Source organism: Simochromis diagramma, unplaced genomic scaffold (assembly GCF_900408965.1).
Source record: "Simochromis diagramma unplaced genomic scaffold, fSimDia1.1 OVJJ01000421.1, whole genome shotgun sequence".
Taxonomy (NCBI): Eukaryota; Metazoa; Chordata; class Actinopteri; order Cichliformes; family Cichlidae; genus Simochromis; species Simochromis diagramma.
In genome coordinates this window covers 10411592-10433472 of record NW_024387250.1, presented here as the reverse complement: position 1 = coordinate 10433472, position 21881 = coordinate 10411592, and the positions used below count along the sequence as shown (strand labels likewise).

The 21881-nt window shown below is 38.4% G+C and overlaps 1 protein-coding gene across 2 annotated transcripts in view; it reads left to right on the top strand.

Moving 5' to 3' along the window:
* Positions 1–20940, top strand: part of oprm1 (opioid receptor, mu 1) — a 41923-nt gene extending 20983 nt beyond the window's left edge. The window contains exons 2-6 of one of the 2 annotated variants that reach the window (XM_040001548.1): positions 10070–10422; positions 13470–13645; positions 14488–14666; positions 14880–15063; positions 17245–20940. In XM_040001548.1, the coding sequence (XP_039857482.1) occupies positions 10070–10422; positions 13470–13645; positions 14488–14666; positions 14880–15063; positions 17245–17250 (898 nt within the window). In that variant the 3' untranslated portion in view covers positions 17251–20940. Of the gene's footprint in view, positions 1–10069; positions 10423–13469; positions 13646–14487; positions 14667–14879 lie in introns of both variants that reach the window. The other variant, XM_040001547.1, reaches the window with a different exon arrangement.
* Positions 20941–21881: the final 941 nt, after the last annotated feature.

Below are 21881 nucleotides of genomic sequence, written 5' to 3'. Positions count from 1 at the left end.
ACACACACACTCTGCCATCCACATGATGTAAAAGAAAACATGATTCATCAGACCACCGTGATCCAGGTCTGATGCTCATGCGCTGGTGCTTTCAGCTGACCTTCATACCGGGCTCCATACGCCAAACTACAAAGGACTGTATGTTCTGAATTCTTTCTATCAGAACTAAACAAGTGTTTACTTCTTCCCACTCCCTTTCAACACGTAAATGAATCAGAACGGTAGCAATATTGAAATGTATTGACTTTTGTATAGTATTTTTTTTCTCTCTTATTTTCTTTTCTAAATGTACCTGTATATTGTTTACATGTTTGAAATAAATTAACAATCAATCAATCAATCAATAAGTTTTCAGCAATTAGAGCTACTGTATCTCGTCCTTGTTAGACCACATGGGCCAGCCTTGGCTTGTCTACTCATGATCCTGTTCATCACTGTTGCTAACCCCAAAAAGAGTTTGAAGATGCTATGACCCAGTCATATACCAATCATAATTTAGCCCATGTAAAATTCACTCATATCCTTACATTTATTTTTCCTGGGTACGACACATCAACTTTGATGACAAAATTTATATACAATATATACCATCCACTAACAGGTGCCATGGTGAAGGGATAGGCAGTGCTATTATGCCTGATGTATACTCTACCACCAATTTCCTCTAATCCATTCAATGTTGTGCCATGAAACTTGAATGTCTAAATGTATAACCAGATTAACTTTACCGTATCACAAAAGCCCAAAACAAACAATAAATAATTGCCCTACATTGCAACAACAAATGGGACTAATTAGGAAGCCAAGCTTGAAGTTAGTCTAATTTTCTTTTTTATTAATCTGTCAACCAACATAATTTATGTTATATTAGGCTGTCACAGAGCGTATGAATAAAAAAGAGGGCTTTATCATAATAAATTTTTTTCAAATGTTGGCATATTAAAATGACTTGCTGAATTAGTGTATATTAAACCAACCAATCCTCAGCTGCCACCTGTTTAAGAACCCTTTCTGGAAAACTATTCAAACGAATGGCACAGTAAGACATCTACATATTTGTCAAACGATCTGAATGTTTACATAATGAATCCTCAAGGACAGCTTGTTCCTTTGCTTTGACTATATTAGGTGTGATGAGTTTGTAGAATGTAATTTATGTCAAAATTGTTTCAGGGATAATCTGCTATCATTACACAATCTATTTTTCTCATTTAAGGAGAGGTGAAGATGGATGTGAAACAAGAATGACAGAGTCTCTTCCCCGTAGGAGGGAACCACAGCTATTGACTTGATGGAAGGCTATGAATTATACATTTTTCACAGATAGAACTGCTGTGGATGGGTTTAAGACCCATTACTGTACATCTATCTTTTTATCTGCTGTCCGTGTGGTTTAGTGGTCCAGGAGAATTCCATTTAAATGTTTTTTTACAGTTAGATGAAGCAGTTTCCGTTAGTTTTTTTTTTTTTATTATTATTTTTGAGTGCTGTTTATTCACACAAGAAGCATAATAAAGGTTTTTACTTTTCCGATGATTACTTCTGCCTTGTCTCTCTGTGACTCTAATGTCACTTTCTGTCAATAACGGACTGATTATTTATTCCATTATCTGCAGTCTGTTTACTGGCATACAACAAGATGATGTTCTAATCTTCTGTTTATGCGAGTTGTCAAATTTTACTTCCAAAATGAGAACTCTGTGGGAGATCTGTATCCTCTTTATGAAAGATATTTATCAAAAAATTGCTGCTGGCATGAAAATGAATTCTAAACTTTAGAAAGTAACAGTGTGTAATTTTCTCCGTAGATACCCATTTTGTAGCTCTGTGTTGCCAATTATTATAACACAAAAGTCATTCAAGCATTGCACAAAGCCTAAAGGGTTTTCATTTTGATTATACCTGCTGGTATTTTCAGTATCACACCTCCCCCAGCCTGTAAATACTGATAAACCTGCAACTGCAAGTAAATATGTATTTAATGAAGTGTAATGCCACTTGATAATATAACCTTGCTAATGAGACATGAGCCATTATCCTAGCTGTCATAGGGCAAACGGCTGGGCGCACCTGTGACAGGTTGCAAGTCTGCTGCGGGGCAATGAGACAATTTAATAAAAAGGGTTGCAAAACTGACAGAAACAACAGATTAATTCATTTTCTTCTGATATACAACCACTATAATGTAAGCGTGACTAACAGTATTCAAGATTACGTTTGACTAAGTGCAGCGTGTTTTCATTTTTACACAAGGTAATGTAAGCAGCATTTAGCTGAATGCTTATTTGTGTATTTGGTAAAACAAATTTGACCTACACTCATTCAAGGTGAGAAGCTTGACAGTTTGATAGGATAGTGGTAAAGATTAGAAAACTTGGAACACGTTCTGCGAAACGTTCTCATTCCCAAAGCATAACATTTTACGCTAGGTGACAAATCGTCAATATATTACGCTTCCAGGCACCCAACATGTCCCTAGATCACGAGATCGGAAAAATGAGGAAACATAAGGAACCGTTTGGAATGAATCTACACATGTACGTTTGTTTTACTTAAATCACTTTGGAAAATACTATCTAACATCATTAAATTGCTGGTTAGGGTTAGGAATAAGGTTAGGGTTAGGGCTGGAATACATGGCTGTATTACCGCGGGAGCATCATTCTACTGGATTTCATCCATAACCCAGTGCGTAGCGTAAGAACGTGGAAGGTCACCTTTCGCGTTCCTCAGCAACACCGTGGGAGTTGACAAATCATTATTATATTATACAGATTTGTGATTTTCACTAATTTACCAAATGAATCACTGTATCACCACAAACAAATATATGTAATCACCTCATTTAATTGCAAGTTGATGCAGAACTGATAAGAATGATAGAATGACTCTGGCTCATTCCCCTTTTGTCACCGTCTCGATGCACCAAAGTCACTTGAAGATTGACTGATTGCGTGTAGTTGCAGCCCTGGTTCTTTTCTTTGAAGCCACCATTTCAAAAGGTAACAAGCTCAATACACATAATCACAATAATTTTGTTTGTGGTACCTTTGCTTTTGCTTGTGTGTGCAGTAGCTTAAAGTAGGGTAAATCAGTCATTGCTGTATGTGAACAAGTCTAAATATGATTTGGTGCTCTCCAGCTACACATTACCTTTTCTTCATGGCTGAAATGGGATGTAATAAACTCCCAGATGTCTCTCTCTGGCTCCCTCTTGTTTTATCATGGACAGTATGATTTATACTAAATAACTTCAGGGCACTACTGCCATGGAAGGATCTTACAGTGACCACATTATGCTGTGCCTAGGGCAGGAAAAATTAAAGCACAAAGCTAAAGTCGACCAGAGATTGTTCGCAAACTTAAGTGATAGTACAATAAAAAAAAGTCTTCAAACAAAAGTGATGCATAACATATTGCTTCCAACCCCTTAAAAGAGCATGGTCTGAGATGCAAACATTAAGTTATATCTGCCCATGTCAATGTAAATCCCTAACCTTGTCATAAGAATATACACGCTTTCTTTTAGTATTTTAATATTACAATAAATCTGACAAGTTGACAAAAACCAGAGAAAAAGGAGCAGTTTACAGGCTGAAGTCTGCTCTAGAAACCTAGAACATTTTTATTGATATGTAACTCACAAGCCCGTTCATCTCTATGTTTGTTACCTGTTGAACATCAAGCTCTGGCTCCTTGGGTGTATCAGCATGCACTCTGGCTGCACAGGTCTTTTGCTTCTAGCTTTGTGTTAATAATTTACTGCCTTTGCAGGTGCTTGGAAAGATTTAGTGTTGTTATTGGACCACTGGGTAGCTGTTGCCGGCCTGGACACAGATTACACTTTACTGTTACATTCTTGTCTTACACAGCAAATTCAAAAGTGTTAAATGTTTTGGTGTTAATAGTCTTCTTGCAAAAGTAGAGTTAATTTTACTCTAAGTAGAGTCACATTCTTTTAATGTAACTCTGAGGTGTAAAATGATAGTAGTTAAAATCGAGTGTTAAAAATGAGTGTTTCTATGTCAAATCTGGAGGTGTTACAATGGAAACATTAACTCTTGACCTCTTAACTCTGAACTCCTACAGGGGCTATGACACCAATAGAGTAAATTCACAGACTCCGCCCCCAGCACGGCTCCAATCGAAGCTGAAGTGAAGCCGTTTCAGAACATTTTGCTCTACATATTTGAGTTGTTTGCCATGCTTGGTAAGTCATTTTTTCAAAGATTGTTTCAATTATTATTATTATCTTTTACTTCTGTGGCTCTTTGGAGTTGAGACAAAGCTGTGTGAAAGGCATTAGCCATGTTGCTCGGTGATAGCATAATATTCTGTTTTAGCTAGCTGAAAGGTATTGTTTGCGGGCAAATACCACAGCCTTGAAAAAAAGCTTGCATGTGAAGTTTCAGTCAAACTTTTGGTCAAATACACCTAAAACAATGTCTAGAATGTGAAATGTTGGTATAATGGTGCTACTTGAAGCCTGAAAACGATCGATAAAAAAAAAAACGAGCAAACAGCAGTAGCAGGCGTCCTGACTGGATTCTACGTTAGCATAGATCCCTCCAGAGTTTTGTGCACACGGTTTAGGTAAAAATGAAAAAGGTTGAGGTTTTACATTTAGTTCAGTATTACCTGTTGCCTGTGTCCTTGTCTTTTGGGAAAATACTTTACACAAGTAATGGCTCAAAGAGGATTCCTTTTTTTTTTTTTACTGTGCTGCAATTGTTTACTGGATTATTTGTGCCATTAATTAGTGTCAACTAATTTTTATTCAATCTCCGCACAGGATATGCTTGTGAAGATGGAATATGGGGGAGAGCAGAAGTGCGTTGAAGTTCCACAAAGGGATGAATGAAGGACATGCATATTGTATTGAAGAAATAAGTGATGAGAATGCTGTTATTTGCATTTACCAGCTCACCTATGTCAGACCTTTTGATAAACAAAATTCTAATGAAAGTGAGAACATGTACACTGTTACATCTTTCAGAAAATGTTTTGAAATTGTGGTGCACAGTTCAGAATAAATGTTTTTCAAAAACCATTGCGTCTTTTTAGTAAATGTTTATTTCCAAAAGAAATTTCTAGAAGTTCAGAACAGTAAAATTCCCGCTTTTTAGAATGAATTAGAAGATAACTCTTACGTAGTTAAACTAAAATACTCTTTGAGAGTTAATATATAAACTCTTAACACCAAGTGTTAAATTATCAACTCCAGACAGATTTGGTGTTTAACACTAAATCAGAGTTAACGTACCAACTCTCCAAAAAGAGTTAAATTAACACTCTCTGGTGTGGACCCATATAGACACTTTAATAGTGTTGAAATCAAATCCGACAGTGTTAATTTGGACATGCTGGATTTGCTGTGTACCAATAAGTTATGGGTAAGTCTTGACCCTTCCAAAGATGTAGAGTACTCTATCATTTTTGTCCCTTTCTTATACAAGAACTGTTGTAAGGTGGAATAATAATAATAATAATAATAATAAATACTTTATTGATCCCCGTGGGGAAATTACTTGTTTTTCTCTGCATTTGACCCATTCACTCAGTGAAGCAGTGTGCAGCCACTAAGCAGGCGCCCGGGGAGCAGTGAGTAGGGACAGTACCTTGCTCAGGGGTACCTCAGGGTAGCTGTTCAGTGGATTCGAACCCCCGACCTTCCAATCATGGGGTGACCACTCTACCTACTAAAAAACCTAAAAATGTAGGTTTGACTAAAATAAGATCAATTGTCTGCTTTTTTTGGACACTGAAGAAACTATAGATCAGTTATTTTGCTGCTGTGAGAAGGGACCACATACTTCAGCTTTACTGAGTTTTCAGTCTGTGATATATGTCAGTGCCAGTTTACTGAATCAATCACACATGGCAAAACCTTAAGCAGTTTTATTGACAGACATAATTTACAGATTTCATTTAACCTTTTTACAAACTGTAAACACAGTTTCACTCACGAAAACATATTCTGCAATCTAATTTGTGCCCTCCATAATGAGCATCTTATCATGGTGGAGGGGTTTGTGTGTCCCATGGATCCCAGAGCTTTGTTGTCAGGGGCTTTTACCCCTATTAGGATCTCTCAAACTGATAGACAAACTGGTCCTAGTTGAGGGGCCAGATGAAGAATGATTCAGGTAACTCATAAGAAGAATAAATGAACAGAGGACCACTCTACCCTCCTGGGGATACTGTTACCCAGCCCTCATCCTGGAGCCAGGCCTTGGGAGGGAGCTTAATTTAGAAAGCATTTAGTGGCGAGGCTTTCACCCATGTGACCCTGTTGGATGCAGCCTCTAGAGGTAACATAGGCCTGGACCCATGTTTTCTAACCAGAGGCCCTGGACTCTGTTATAATCTAGAATTGTCCTTGATGATAGGTGACAGGCTGGAGGGAGTATCATGGTATCCCCAACAGTTCAATGCTGTATATTGGGGTTTTCCCCGGTGGACAAAAGGTGTTTGTTTCGGTGCCAACTTCTTGGAGTGACTGGGTGATGGAGGGTGCCCCATGTGACGACTCCATTGTTTTACTCTGACTTACACGGGCAATTACTCTGAGATCCAGAGGGGTACAACTGGGAGGAAATCCCTGCCTGATCAGAACCCCAGTGGGTTTCTGTCACCTCAGTTCGTCCATACTAAACACCATGTTCAAGCATAAAGATGTTCATAGATGCGCAGCAACGAGATACCCTAGCATAGTGGTCCCTTTTTTTGTGCCACGGACTGGTAAATGTCCAACAATATTTTCACAGACCAGCCTTTAAGGTGTCGCAGATAAATACAACAAAATAAAACCAGTACTGGTACCAAGAAAAGAGAAAATGTATTCATAACACACAGGAAAAGACCCAGGGAAACCAAGTTAACTATAAAAACAATAAAACATAATGATAAAAACCGATAAAAACACTGGAAACCGTAAATTTCACACCCGAGCCTCAACTCTCGCGGCCTGGTACCAAATGACTCATTGACCGGTCCGTGGTCCGGGGGTTGGGGACCAATGCCCTAGCGCACAGATTGATAATTGATCATCAGATCTGCAGACCAGCTGTAAAGAGCTGTGTCTGCATGGTGGTTGTTGGCCTGTTGCGGCTGTAATCACTGAACCAGATGGTAGAAGCCAGCAGTGATAGGAGCCATCAAGGTAAGGAGTCCTATCAGACTTGGTTAGCCTGTAAAACTCCAGAGCAGCCAAGTGCTCTGTAGCTCTGCCAGTAGTGGACGTAAAAATTCAAATGTGTGAGGATTTGTGGAGGCTATTTTTGGTCAATTTCAAAGTGACTGTGGCAAACGGTCAGGTCGCTCAGGAAGAGAACGCTATTAGCTGGAGGAGTCGCCAATTCAATAAGAGGATGCTGACATTACCTCGAGCTCTATCGAGCTACTATGACAGCTTTTACTGCATCACAAGGTGTCTCGTCGGTCCCAGTGCAAATAAAGTCTGAAATAACAAACACACTAAGCTGTCTGAGTTACAGTTAATCAGAATTTAATGAACTAACTGTCATCTCTGGTTGTTAAGAGGATTTGGGATTAGTGAGGACAGTGCTAGAACAAAAACGATGCAAATTACCTTGGCTTAATGTGACAGTTGAGATTTAATACAGCTAAGACTGGTGGGTGCAATGTATCATTGTCACTTTGTGTATTCATTTATTAATTTAATAACCTCCCAGCAGGGATGTGTCTAAGTAGTCTTTACATGGAATAGTGTCGGAACAGCACGATTCCTCTTGTGCTTTGGATATTAAGACATTTTTTAGAGATGTGCTTGCTCCCTTTATGGCAAGAGAATTAGGCATGAAAGATTGATTTCTCCTTCATGTCTGGCTGATACAGCTGGCAGTGCATCTAATGCATCTGTTGAGCCTAAGAAACACAAGCCTCATATCTAACTCACAACTATTGTTGTCATTTTTACTTGTTTTGGTATAATTTAGGTTAAAAAAGGTAACCTTTAAAGCCTGACCAATACATCAAGGGGACTGGTATATTGGCCAATATTAGCGGGAGAAGCAACGTATAGCTTCAGCCAACATTATGCTCCATAGTTTGTCCGCCAGAGGAAACTATGCAGCTTCCCTGGGCGCAAAAACCACCAGCTGATATAAGAAGAGTCGGGCAGATTCTCAATCTTGTTGTAACAATAAAACAAGACTATTCTTTTAAACAGCACCAATATCAGTTGAGCTCTAGTTTTATTCTCTTGTTAAACAGATTACATGAACGGGTAAGCTGTTTCCCCCTGTGTCTAGCCTTTACGGTAATGCTGCTGGTTTATCTAATAAGAATAATAATGAACAATTAAAAATAGATTAAACCACCATTAGGCGTCATCTGAATCATCTGTTATCTAAATGAAGATAATAATAATAAGCTGGAATAGTAAAAATGAGGAGTGACAAGAACTAAAGTGTATTTCACAGGGAAAATCTAACTCCTAGACAGCTTCATTATAGCGTCATTATTTGAGTCAATTACCTCTTTACTGTCTAATACCACTCTATTGAACTCTGTAATACCTCGCAGGCATAGCGACATCACCAGGGAACTCTCTAACGTTTAACATTATGAGAGACTAAAGCAGCGTGATTAAATATGCCAGGCTTCACTCTTTAAAGCCTTAAACATGGTCTGAAGTTGCAGGTTGGAGCTGAATTTTTCACAGTATTTTCACCCATGAATTTTATATAATTTCATTATAATTTTACCATGAAAACCAGATGTCACTTAGAAAGGATGACTAATATAACAGGGTTTTTAATAATTCATTTGGGTCTTGCGTGCTGAGTTTATGAGATAAAAGATATGTGATTTTAGATCTTTTTGATGGGATCCAGCCTTAACCTCGGCTCATCGCAACGATAGGAAGCGATAAACACAGAATATGTCTTTGCTGACAAGAGCTGTAAACAGTGGAGCCATTTCAGTCACTTGTTTTCAGGCCTCTTCATTCTGTGGAAATGGATCCACGCTTTCTTCTGTTTTCTATAAACACTCCACCATTTTCCATTCTCTTTGAACTACCCCTCTCTGCTCCATTTTCCACCATACTGGCTGAAGGGACATTTTTCTGAAATACTATGACAAGGACCATCCTTGAAATGCTTTGATCACTCTTCATTCAGATCACAGAAAAGCTACTGCTGCCTAAGGGAAAGGTTTATTTCAGCAATGTCTTTTTAGTCAATATTGTTCACTTGACCTTTCTACTGAGTCCTTATTAATGGCCCTCTGTTATCATTATTTCTACACTCTATGAATATAATATGGAACATACAAGAAACGATTTTTCCTATCTGCCTGTAAGAAACTGGAATTTTTTAATTATACATTTCTTTAAATATTTTTGGATTACATTCTATGGTTAATTTGTATTCTGTAATATCTGGTAATCTTTTCAATAAATGGAGCTGAAAGTTTTCTATCACAAAATGGGCTAGTAGCTCACAGAAGAGGCCTGAATTATTCAGAAATCATTTCAAGATACTTTGCCTAGATCATACAGTATTCTTGCGTCACAAGGAAACAATGCAAGCTGGGTATATTTAGCAAATGGTCACGCCTGTGTGATTCCATCTGTAAATTTTGCATTTTATTTATGTGTATCCTTCTGATGCTTTCTCTCTTTATTCTTACACTAGTTGAAGTAGTGTTCTTTCTAAGTAAAGACTGGAAAAAAAAGGGCCTTTGTCAGTTTTGGGAATTTCACATATGTTTTTGTTTTCATTTCACAAAATGAGAAAAATTCTCAGTATGTGTTTAAAATGTCAAGTTGTAATTACTGAACAGAGCTGCTGAGCCCAAAGGGTCACCGAGCTAATGGTTTAGAGCCACTGTTTGAAGTGACTGTTACCAGTTTGTGCTTCAGAGTCAAACCGCAGTAGTGGATCAGAGCTTCTTGGTCATGTTCTCTACTGCAAATAAAAAGACAAGAAACCTATAAAAACACTCAGAACAGCTAAAAAGGGATCAAATAAATACAAAAAAAACCCCATAATAATGCGACATGTGTGACCTTTTACATATACAGTATGTGTCTTCTGTGCAGATACACCAAAATGAAGACAGCCACCAACATCTACATCTTCAACCTTGCTCTGGCTGACGCCTTGGTGACGAGCACACTACCGTTCCAGAGTGTTAACTACCTAATGGGGACCTGGCCTTTTGGGGACGTCTTGTGCAAGATGGTGATGTCCATCGACTACTACAACATGTTCACCTCTATCTTCACACTCACCACCATGAGCATCGACCGCTACGTCGCTGTGTGCCACCCCGTCAAAGCACTGGACTTCAGGACGCCACGCAATGCCAAGATTGTCAATGTCTGCAACTGGATTCTTTCCTCTGCAATTGGGTTGCCTGTCATGTTCATGGCCTCCACTACTGTCACTTTAAGTATGAACACATGTACCACTAATGCTGATCCTGATTTGGAGCACTTCAATTTTAGCATGAATGGGGAAATTGTAACGGAAGTAAATACACTACATATTGTTTTAGCAGCCTGACCTTATCACAATAATCTTGATGATTAAAGTTTTGCTGCATAGACAGTGAGTAAGACATTAGCCCAAGAAATGCTAGCATCTAGTGAAACAGCTAGTTCTCTCTGCAGACAATTATGTCATTTTTGGATTCATTTGCAATCAGCCTGTTCTGCCCCTTAGGTATGATGATGTGCTGCTTTGGACAACTTTAAAGTTAAATGAAAAAGCTCCGCTAAAAGCATCCTTGACCCTAAAACTGTTTTTGTGATCCCTCGTGCAAATAGCAAAGGTCATTTAATTTCTTGAAGAAGTTGTCTGTTTTCATCCATGTTTATAAATAAGATGTGGCAAAATAAACAGTAGAGATTCAGTTTTACAAATTACTTAGATTATTGCATTAGCTTTACTTTCAGCTGCTCCCTTATTTCCCAACGGTTGCCACAGCAGATGAATCTGCATATTTGATTTATCAAAGTTGATGGTACAAACCTCCCATTTATCCATGTTTGGAACTGGCAAAAGGGGAAAAAAAACTCTAGAATCCACCAAACAAAAAAAAAAAAAAAAAAAAAAAACACACTTATTTTAGAAGAAGAACATTAAATTACAAATTTAAAAATGAATTTTCGACAATAAAGTGATGTTGGGTGCGCCAAAATAAAGAACAGATTGCTGGCCAGCGCGTACTGATCCAGCCTTTGTCTAAATTCCAAAATTCACCACACAGTTGGCCACAGTGACAACAAAATAAGGAACACTTTGCAGCAAATTTCATATTCTAAAAGTAGAAGAGTGGAAGTTTGTCACACCACCCACTTCTACTCCACCTGCAGCCAGCCTTCATCCCTTCAAACTCCATCCTATCTGCAGCCCTTCACTTCCTCAGCTCTGCTGAAACCTGTCCAATTTACATCCTCTGCTCCCTTGCTCTCTCTAGTTACTTGCTCAGCTCAGTTTGCCACAATCTGGATTCTTTGCTCAGTTCAATTAAGGTTCCTTCACTGATCTGCACAGCTATCAACTTGTCCACTTCTGCACACATCTACTTTGCCTCACTCTACCTTGGCTCAATACTCTACCCCTACCCCATTCTTCTGTCTAATAATTATTCACCACTTATCTAACTCCAGCCCCCCATATGTTTGCCTGTTAGCTCACTCTGGCTCATGATACGGAAGTCCTCACATCAAAAAGTGTGTAAACAACATATGTCGCGAGGCAATCAAGTGTACTGTTATTGTCAAGTATGCTCTCTCATTAATTTCCATAAGTGTATTGTAGTGGTTTACACATTTCCCTAATAAGCAAACGATCCCTGGCTTGATCCTGAGAGGAGACACAAACCCCTTGAGTGTTGTGTCAGGAAAGGCACCCAGGATAAAAATCTTCCAAAGCCAAAACGCTGTGGTGATCCCTTGTAAGTAAGCTGTTAGTTTTTCAATGGGAAGTCAAAATGAACCCTTGCAAGTATATGTGGCCATTTTTTTTTCTTTCGCTGTATTTTACACCTCAAAATTCATCATACGTTTAGTAAACTAGTCAAGTTGTTAGGAGTTACCCAAATTTGGAATTAAATATTAACTAATGTTGTGTGGGAAAATGTACACACACCCTATGCAATTTTTCTTTTTACAAACAGCATTTTAACAATGGCACAAAAACTACAAAACAATAATGAACTCATTCAGTTCAGTCTCTTCATTTTTGATTGAAAAAGCAGTTACACACTCCAGCACATGTAAATGAAGAGAAATCACAATATTTATTGTGTAACTGCACAAATAACTAGTTCTGGCTGCTGTCAAATACAGCCGTCTTCACAGCCAAAAAGCTGCTTGCAAGGAAAAAAGGAAGCATATCCAGGAGCAAATACAGGAGCAAATGCAGTGGTAAAGACGGTAACTGAATAAAAATGAAACTCAAGCATTCTTTCAATCTGTTTAAGAAGAGAGAGTAAAAGGAGATTTACTGCAAAGCTGTGGGGGCAAGGTTCTTTAAGATGTGATTGCTTTACCTTGACATAACAGTTTTCAGTGAAAAGGTTTTTCTCGAGCAGCTTCAGGGAGACATTGCTGTCTTTGTGTACACACAGACGCACGCACATATACATATAGCACTAAATGAGCCACAGCATTCTCTAATGTGGGATATTGCTTCTTCTTTGGTTATGTTTGCTTTCCATAATTAGTTTTAGAAAAAACACGATTTGAAGATGTCACACTGCCCTCTGAAAAATTATTTTTCTGCATTTTCATATTTTAAAGAGGCAGTTAAAATAGATCTGTTTATATCCTATCTTATGTATGTGTATGCTGAGACTATAGAGCTCATAGTATACATACCCAAAGTTTCAAATACTGAGGTCAGGTTATATACGTAAGCCCTACAAGCCCAAAAGCTCAGGCTGCTCTTGGCTCTGTATGATGTCAGTGAAAGTGGAGATTCTTTATATGGTCGTTTCGAGCATGCTGCTCTGTCTGCGAGCACACCTTCTGTTCAACGTTTCTGTTTACAAGAGAAAGCCAATTAGAAGAAAGCTACCTTAATGTGAGGGGGGTGGGGGTCGTAAAACACCATATTTTAGGCAGCTGATTAACTGTGGAGCTGCACCAAGACCCAGCCTGGGTTTATTTAGTATAATAGGTATTATTTTGAACTGCAATCTAACCATTAGTCCAATAATAGTCCAATAATAAAATATTACAACTGAAAGTGATTATAATCAACCCCTTTTCATAAAGTGAAGAATGGAAAATTTGGACTCTTATGAAAGTAATTTCCACAGTTCATTTTCTAATCAGTAATTTTTAAAATAGTTTTCAATGATGATTAAAAAAAAAAAAAAAAAAAAAAAAAAAAAAGGCAGTAAGCAAAAATAGAGTTTGTTAAATACATACACATGCATATGATGAATGTTTATGATGACTCTATCCTGTGTCTTCTCAACCTGCACAGACACAGGCATAGTGGACTGCAAGCTGAATTTCCCCCACCCCGCCTGGTACTGGGACACCCTGCTCAAGATCTGTGTGTTCATCTTTGCCTTCATCATGCCCGTCCTCATCATCACTGTCTGCTATGGCCTCATGATCCTGCGGCTAAAGAGCGTGCGAATGCTGTCGGGCTCCCAGGTTGGAAAAATGCATTTTATTTCAAAAGCCCCAAAATTGCATATATAATTTCTTTTTTTTCTTTTTGCATTTTGTCAAGGGGTTTTAATTAGATGCAAATTGTGCATTTTCTAAAATTATTAAACCTTGGGTATAAACCTAATTGATTTTATTTTTCAGAATAATGAGGCACAATAGCAACCTGCCCAGAGCATGCTTGCAAATATGGTGCTCTCATCACTCTCAAGTCCAAGTAATTAGGGAAAATCAACTTAAGCCTGAGGTTGCGGCTTAGTTTTAATTAACCTCTTAGTGCTCACTAGCATGAATATGGGTAGAATGAAAAATCTGCTGCCATGTTTTAAAAAAAGCATCAGCTTTCTCTGAATGAATAACGATTTAATGAAAAACATAAACATACAAAGGCAAATCACAATTTTTTCAGCACAAGAGTCTAATGATAAAATGCCTCAAAGCTAGTTGTCATTTTTTATTCAAAGGGGGGAGATCAATGGTAAGGTAACACCACACTGGAATGCACGACAGTAACCTTTCACTAAGTATTTGAGTTGTTGCATAATGAAAACATCCTAAAGCAGAAATAAAAGGAAGAGCAAACATTCTTGTACACAGGATTTGTTACTGCCTATAGCTCTTAATTCTCTCCTCTTACTCTCTCATCCTCCCTTTCAGGATTACATTCTCTAATCTCCATCCTTTTCACACACTAGCCTCTCTGCTCTGTCATTCTTTCGTTATTATTCATCTTTCCCTGCCATCCTGCCTTCTCCAGTTTTTTTTCTTTTTCATCTTTTCACCAGTCTTGTACCCATCACTAATCTGCCTAACTTTTTCACACACAGGAGAAAGACAGGAATCTGCGTCGAATCACCCGCATGGTCCTCGTAGTGGTTGCCGTCTTCATTGTCTGCTGGACTCCTATCCACATCTTTGTCATCATCTCAGCTCTGATCACCATCCCCAACTCCACTTTCCAGACTATCACCTGGCATTTCTGCATCGCTCTCGGCTACACAAACAGGTGCCTAGCAGAGAAAAATATGCACTGTTTTTGTTTTTCGTCAAAATTCTGGATAATTGTTTTTAGAATTATTCATTTAAAAGGAAAATGGTGCAGGACGGGATAATAGGAGAATGTTATCAGGAAACCACATTATATAGTAAAGTTGAATTTAGCTTTAGGCTGATTTTTGTGCTTGTTATAAGCTTTGATCCTGTTTTTTGTCTCCTGCAGTAGTCTGAACCCCATCCTTTATGGCTACCTGGATGAGAACTTCAAGCGTTGTTTCCGTGAGTTCTGCACCCCAAGTCCTTCAGTGTTGGAGATACAGAATTCATCCAGGACTGGAGCCAGTAGCCGCAAGATCCCACAGCGTGAACACATCAGCGCAAACACAGGAGAAAGGTCCAATCAACAGGTCACCAGTGTCTGTATTACTTGAATGTTTTTAAAGGAGTGGTTAGGTAGGAGCATTTAGTGGAAGTCTTTCACTCTGTGTTTCAATGTTAGAGGAGAACATCAACAGCTTTCAAATATCTGTACAGTTGGTGGCACAGCTGGTAAGCTTGGCTTGCATAATTTTTGTTGCCAGAAGCAGAGATAATGAAAGTCACTGTGCTCCCTCAAAAGTATGTGCAATCTAAACTGACATGCAGTACTGTGCAGAAGTCTTGAGCCTGCCTTCATTTTTTCATATCTTGCTTCCAGGAGCCAGACTTTCTTGACATTTTTATTAACAACAGTTCTCCTGTTTGTTTTTAAGGTCTTTCTTAGATTTTCTCTGGATATGCTGCTTTTCAGTCCAGCTCTTATGCCTGACAATTTCCAAGGCGGTTTATTTGTTAGTGTTGGTGGAGGTTTTTTTGGTAAGCTTGTTAACACTGACCTATGAACCACTTGAGCATTAGAAAGACACCTAACTCAAAGGACAAACTAGTGCCATGAATACAAGTCATAGACAACCTTTTAAATAGTATAATAATAGCGAGTTTCAAAAGGAAGATGACACAGTTTGATAGTCAGAAAATAGCTCTGGTTTTTCACCAAGAAGGTGATTCTCAAAATGCTATTGCATGTATGGTGTGTCCTTAAAAAAAATGAGGAAACTGGACAAAAGGAGATGAACAACATGTGAAAGTCATGTTCTTCGGAAACAAAAAAATTCTAGCAAAGACGTGACACAGGACCTGAGAGATGCATCCGCCCCTTCACTGTAGCCTCATCAGTAAAGGTCTCTATAGAAGGGTGGCAATAGAGAAGCCTTTCTTAAGAGAGAGAAAGAGTCATTTCTCACTGGCTGCAGTGTGAAAATCAAAGCATAAACATGGTGAAGGCTCTGCCATGGTTTGAGGCTTATTTCACCCAGTGGGGGATTTTGTCAAACTGATGGTTTTATGAATGTAGAAAAGTACTGTCAGATTTTGTAAAACCACAAAGCATCTAACCGGTGATAGCTTCATTTTCTTTTCCTAAACACACTGTTTTGCCTTAAATACTGTGTTTCCGCGTATGTTAAACCTTTTTTCAACAAATTTGCTTCACCCAGTTCTCTTTTCCGTAAAAAATGAGGGGAGGCTCAAGTCTTAATTTTGAACAGAACCAAGTTAAAAATGTCTATTCCTGCTTGTAGCATTAGGCTAACTTAAGCTAAGGCTGTAGCATCATTTCATACCGTGAACTATGTCTACTGCATAACAGGGCGAATTTCAACAGCACAGTGTTGTCTCAGATTGAACACAGCATTATGTAGTTAAAGGAAATGACATTTGAAAATACCTGGTTTCTGTTGCAGCTCCTTGTTTTATGTCTTCCCTTCCTTTATTCCTGTGCCTTTTGCGTTTCCCCCTTTCAGTGTTTTCTGTTCATTTCGTGTGACACATTTTGAAGAATACGTTCTCATGTGGCGTTTGGTGCTTTTATTTCCCCCCATTGTTCTCTCACTATCTTCATTAACGTCTGATTGAGTTCACCTGTTTCTTACTATGCTCCACTCACTGGTGGGCTTTTAAACCCAGTTCCAGCCCAGCCCTCTATGCTCCCACTCTGACGTGTATAACTGCTACTAATATGACTACTGAAGGGTCTCGAAATTACAATGGTAGGGTACACTTTGTTAAGATTCTTCATCTATCTCAGTTTATCCTCCTATCAGATGGACCTATTAGGATCAAGTCCTTACTCAAAAATATGCCATTTTCGGTTCAAATGTATTTGTTATAATTCTTATAATTCTTTTTTTGGCTCTTTATTAAGCACATTAATAACAACAAAGTACAATGCACTTTTTGAAAGCATGTACAACATTTCCACAAAAGTAAATTTGTCTCCATAATATTTAGCGAGCTGAGCTCTGACTGCACTTCTTGCACTTCGCTGCAGTGCTTCTTGTTTACATTTAATTTGTGTCTATGTCCGGACCTACCATTAAATGAAACAGTCATGTTTGCTTTACAAAGATGAAAGCAGTATCAAACTCTCAGCAACAAAGCAATAATGAATTTATCGCCAAACCTCAAAGTTATCCAAGAATTTCTAGTGAACTCATGGCCATGGGTTCACAAAGTGTGTAATAAGATAAACATCCTTTCTTTCTCTGCAGGTATGACTAGCCTTGGAGGGGTCGTCAGTGGACTCTCGCTGTTGTGGCAGTGTTCCCAATGACGATCTCAACTCAGAAGTCACCCAGGTCACCACGGGGCTCTGATTATCCACGTACACATAAGCCACATTCACACAACCATTCAGGACACGGCTAAGACACAACAGCACAGAACATTTTAGCCAGAATGCGTAACTGCATCAGGCCACTACTCTGCCAGCTAGTGTACCTACCTACATGGCTGTGCAAGCTTTTTTACACACTGGTTACATTGATTGGGTAGCACATCCGGACTGTTTGTGAAGTGGATTTGTGGCATGTTTTTTTTTTTTTTACTGGATGCACATGTTTCAAATGTAAGCCAAAACAATCCCTAAATTCAATCTGTTAACAGCTCCACACTTGCAGGGCCAAAAAATGATAGACCTCAGGATCTATGATTAGGAGACACGTGGGAGAATAAGCCGTCTTTAGCCTATCACTGTGCCAAAAGGAGATTTGCAAAAGATTCAACTAAGATGCAACAAAATTTGTCAAAGGAGATAACAATGCTATAATGCTGAATCCCCTTTTTACAGCCCAGGTGGCCTCGAGGTAGCTGGAAACCTAAAATGGCAGCAGGTTTTGTTTTAATGTGGACTGTTGACAGTACAGGAGCCTTCACTGTGTTATTTTAAAACAAAACAACCCCCCCCACCACCACATCTGATTAAAAGGAATGCACATACCTCACATACAAATGTATATAGAAGAACGGTCCTGTTTTTAACATTTGCAGGGGGGACCTCCACCGTGTAGTCATACTCAACTCATACAAGTTATACTCAAAGAAAACCAGTCATTACCACATCAGGGTGTCTGAATTGAAGTTTCTGCACTAAGTTGAGAGGTAAAACTATTTGTGTTACATTAGTATTGTATGGACTACGCAGATTCAATATGTGTGGTAAACATAAAAATATACTGACAGAACTATAAAAGCCACTTTCAAAAGCCACCGATACGTATATGTGTCTTGTTTTGTTCTTTCTGCTTTGTACAGAGCTGCCCCGTTCATCAAAGTCTCTCGTATTAACGAATTCATTATAGTGTAAAAAATAAATCAATTAATTGTATTTGTCAAGCTCATATGGCTTCACACCAGTCTGCCACTTTTTTTCCAGATGTCTAAAAAGAAACAGATCACCGTGTTGCTGCGCGGCACAGGATCTGCTTATCGTTGGTTCTTTTCCTCTGTCACAGCATGAAGACATGATCGTAGAGAAAATGTCTTTCATAGCTAATTACAGCGCCTCACACTGCTTCTATATCAGATCAGCAGCTTTTCACTTTTACACCTGATTAGCAGAATTTTCCGTCGAGTGATCTACGTAGTGCCGTTCAAACTTTGGCCACTTCAAGAAGATGAGTTGTGAGTTGCACTGCACTCAGCAACGATTTCACCATGAAGCACAGATGTAGTACAGTATTGTACTTTCTCTGCAAAATCTGACATATGTACGAATGTCTATTTGTTTACCACAGTGCATCCTTGTGGATGCTCTAAACCAGCAAAAAACTTTCATCAGCCTGTCCTGCACAACCTTCAGTGTGTGCTGTTGCAGCAAATAGTGCAGACGTATGCTTTTACCAGTGTATAGTTAAGCAGCCATTACAACAGGTATGGGTTGAAGTGGAGTCACTTCTCTGAAAAAGTTTAGCCAAGCGGGACTGTAACACCTGTTGTAATCACTAGAATTGCTTGTGCCTACGTGTTGTGCCATATGCCAAACTTGAGCGCCTTTTTTCATAGTAGCTCTACGCGATATTCAATGTACTGGTATTTTTTTCTAAGGATCTGTAAAAGTAAATGATTGTATTAATCTGCCATGTAAAATATTGTAAGTATTCTGTCGCTTTTTTTAATGAATGTGAAATTATTAAAATCAGTGTGGTCCTACACTATATATACATATATATATACATATATATATATATATATATATCTTATTAAATCTGCTTTTAATCGGGACGTGTGCAAATCAGAATACTGTGTATGTAAATTGTTGTACACAGAGAGTTTAACTTTGCAAATTGTTTTTGATGAAAAGTGCTATACGAGGATGGCACACTGTGCATACTGCTTCAGTGTGAAAGACTAAACTGTAGATGATTCTTCGCAGCCCATCAAGCTTCAAAATAGCAGCAAAATTTGCTCTGTGGTGCATGAGCTGTCAAATGTTGTATCTCATGCGCAATGTGTTCTTCATTTGGCAACGAGAACATTATGTTTCATTTCACAAAACACATCATGTAAACAAAGGAGTCAAATGTCAGCTTTTGTGCAGCGTTTCAGGCCAGGAATGAAGAGAAGGAATGAACAGTTGTAGCAGCAAACAAAGGGAGGAAGGGTTTTAATCGGACTATGTTTCCACCTGAAGTCTAGAGAAATTCCTGTTTAGATAACTTGAAGAGTGGCTATAGCTGAGTGTGAGAGCTGAGAGTTTGCCACATTTGTTAACTGTGTCGTAGATTAATGATCTCCTCAGGGTGAATGATGTCCTTCTGCACATTGTATAACAAGAAAATTTGTTATGCCGAAAAAGCATACATGCTAGAAAAGTTTAGGTTTAGTCTAGTGTTGCAAATAATTAAATATCAGCGAGCCAGGCAATCTATTTAAATTTCTCCAATGCTGAAGCTATATGCATGGCATTGTTGTATTTGAAAGTTGTCTTTCATGCGTTTGTTTGTGTTTGTATGAAGTAATTGTTGCAATCATTTCACAGGAGCAATCAGAGGAAGACAAACAGTCTTGGAAAAAAGAAACATAAGAGGAAGCAAACCAAACTAATATTACCTAAAATAGCACAACATTTGTAATCTGCTACCAACTTAAAAGCCTCAACTCACTTATAGAGCTAAAAAGACTCAAGCTGGTCTCAGAATTCAAGTACTAGAAGCTCCGTAGATATTTGATCATATATGTAGCATTAAAGTTCATTTTTAAGACCCTGTTTTCAATATTCTTTAGCTTACTTTAACCAGCTAACTGCAGGTGAAATGGTTTCAGTCCACAAAACTGAAGGTTGCTGCTACAAACAAGAAACCTGCTTTGATCTACTTCTGCTAAAAATCAAGGATCCATTGATTCAGTAATAACTAGAGAGCCTCTCTGGAGAGCACACCATTCGCCAAAACCAATAACCTATCCTGCAATTTTAAATTGACTCTTGCCTGAACAACTCGAAAAACAAAAAGTAGCGAGGTGAAACGTCTTTCACCTTTACGTTTTCTAACTGCATGTGTGCAGCTACAATAAGATGATGATACTCTAATTCCATTCAAATGAAGAAAAACATTACACTATCCATCCTGAAGCTCAGCAAGGTACATTTAACTTGTGCAAGATGCAACATCTGGCTCCGAGTGCACCTAGAACTGAGTCATTACCGTCCTTGAGCTGTACATGTGCTGCCATGAAACTCTCTCTTCTTTATTTTGTTATTTATGAGAATTATAAAAAATGTATTCTGGTCTTAAAGTGACATGTCTTGTGATTTAATGTTAAAAATAAGAATTTATGATTTATGGATGGCTCTCTGTAACACTGTACATGTAATATTGCAGTTATCTGGTTGTTGTCTATGGAATAAAGTGTCATTAAATCTAACTGAACTACCTTTATTCTTGCATTTAAATAAAACATTATCTACATTCCAGTCTTCCTTGTATTCAAAAACAAGAATGTTTTCCACGCTCAAATTAAACACAGTGCAGCTGGTCTGTGAACCCAGAGACAAATACAAATACTGACAACAGAAACAGATCATGAGGAAAAATGAACTATACAAAATACATTTTGTTGCCTTCAGGCAGACTTTACTCACATTCAGCAGCTTGAGTGTTTTCTCCCATTAATCACGCATTACCTCCTACCACTATAATTTATCACCAGATAATCTATAAACATATTGCTGCGACATTTGGAAATTTCACATGTCAGCCTTTGGGTGCTGCATCACCTCAGAGTGATGTTAACTTTTAAAAATGACAAGATTTCAACATTAAGGCTATACATCCACACATTCAGAAGAAATTTACATTCACTAACATGCCTGAAAACGCTTATGCCAGGACCACTCGCGGATGCTGGGCATGCACGTGCCAGTGGAAGCAGAAGGCAGAGGATTGGCTGGTTGTAGAAAATGGGGATGAGTCAGGAAAGCACATGTAGTCAGGAAGCAAACGTGGGTGTCATCATGCGTCATCATTTTTCAAAAGTCTGGAACTGCTGCCAAATTTGTACCTGTATGTGAGGAATGGGTAATGAGTCCCCTATGAGCACCTGTGCACTGCAGCAGTGGCTAAAAACTATGTGGTGCATTTTTTTTTCTTTGGTATGTTCCTTCAGTCTGCTGTAATAACACCACAAGTGCCCTGCAAGCTTGACATATTAATAACACTCAGCGAGCACGTGTTGTGGTCATGTATTTGTTCTTTTTTCCTCCAATACAATAAAAAGTGCTGTTAAAGTTTTTTTAATCTTTTTTTTCTTTTTAACAATTCTGCTTGTAATTCTCTTAAATGTTATTCAATGTTCAAGGATTCACATGCAAATGAAAACCATCTAAAATCTATTGTGTCTCCCTTGTATA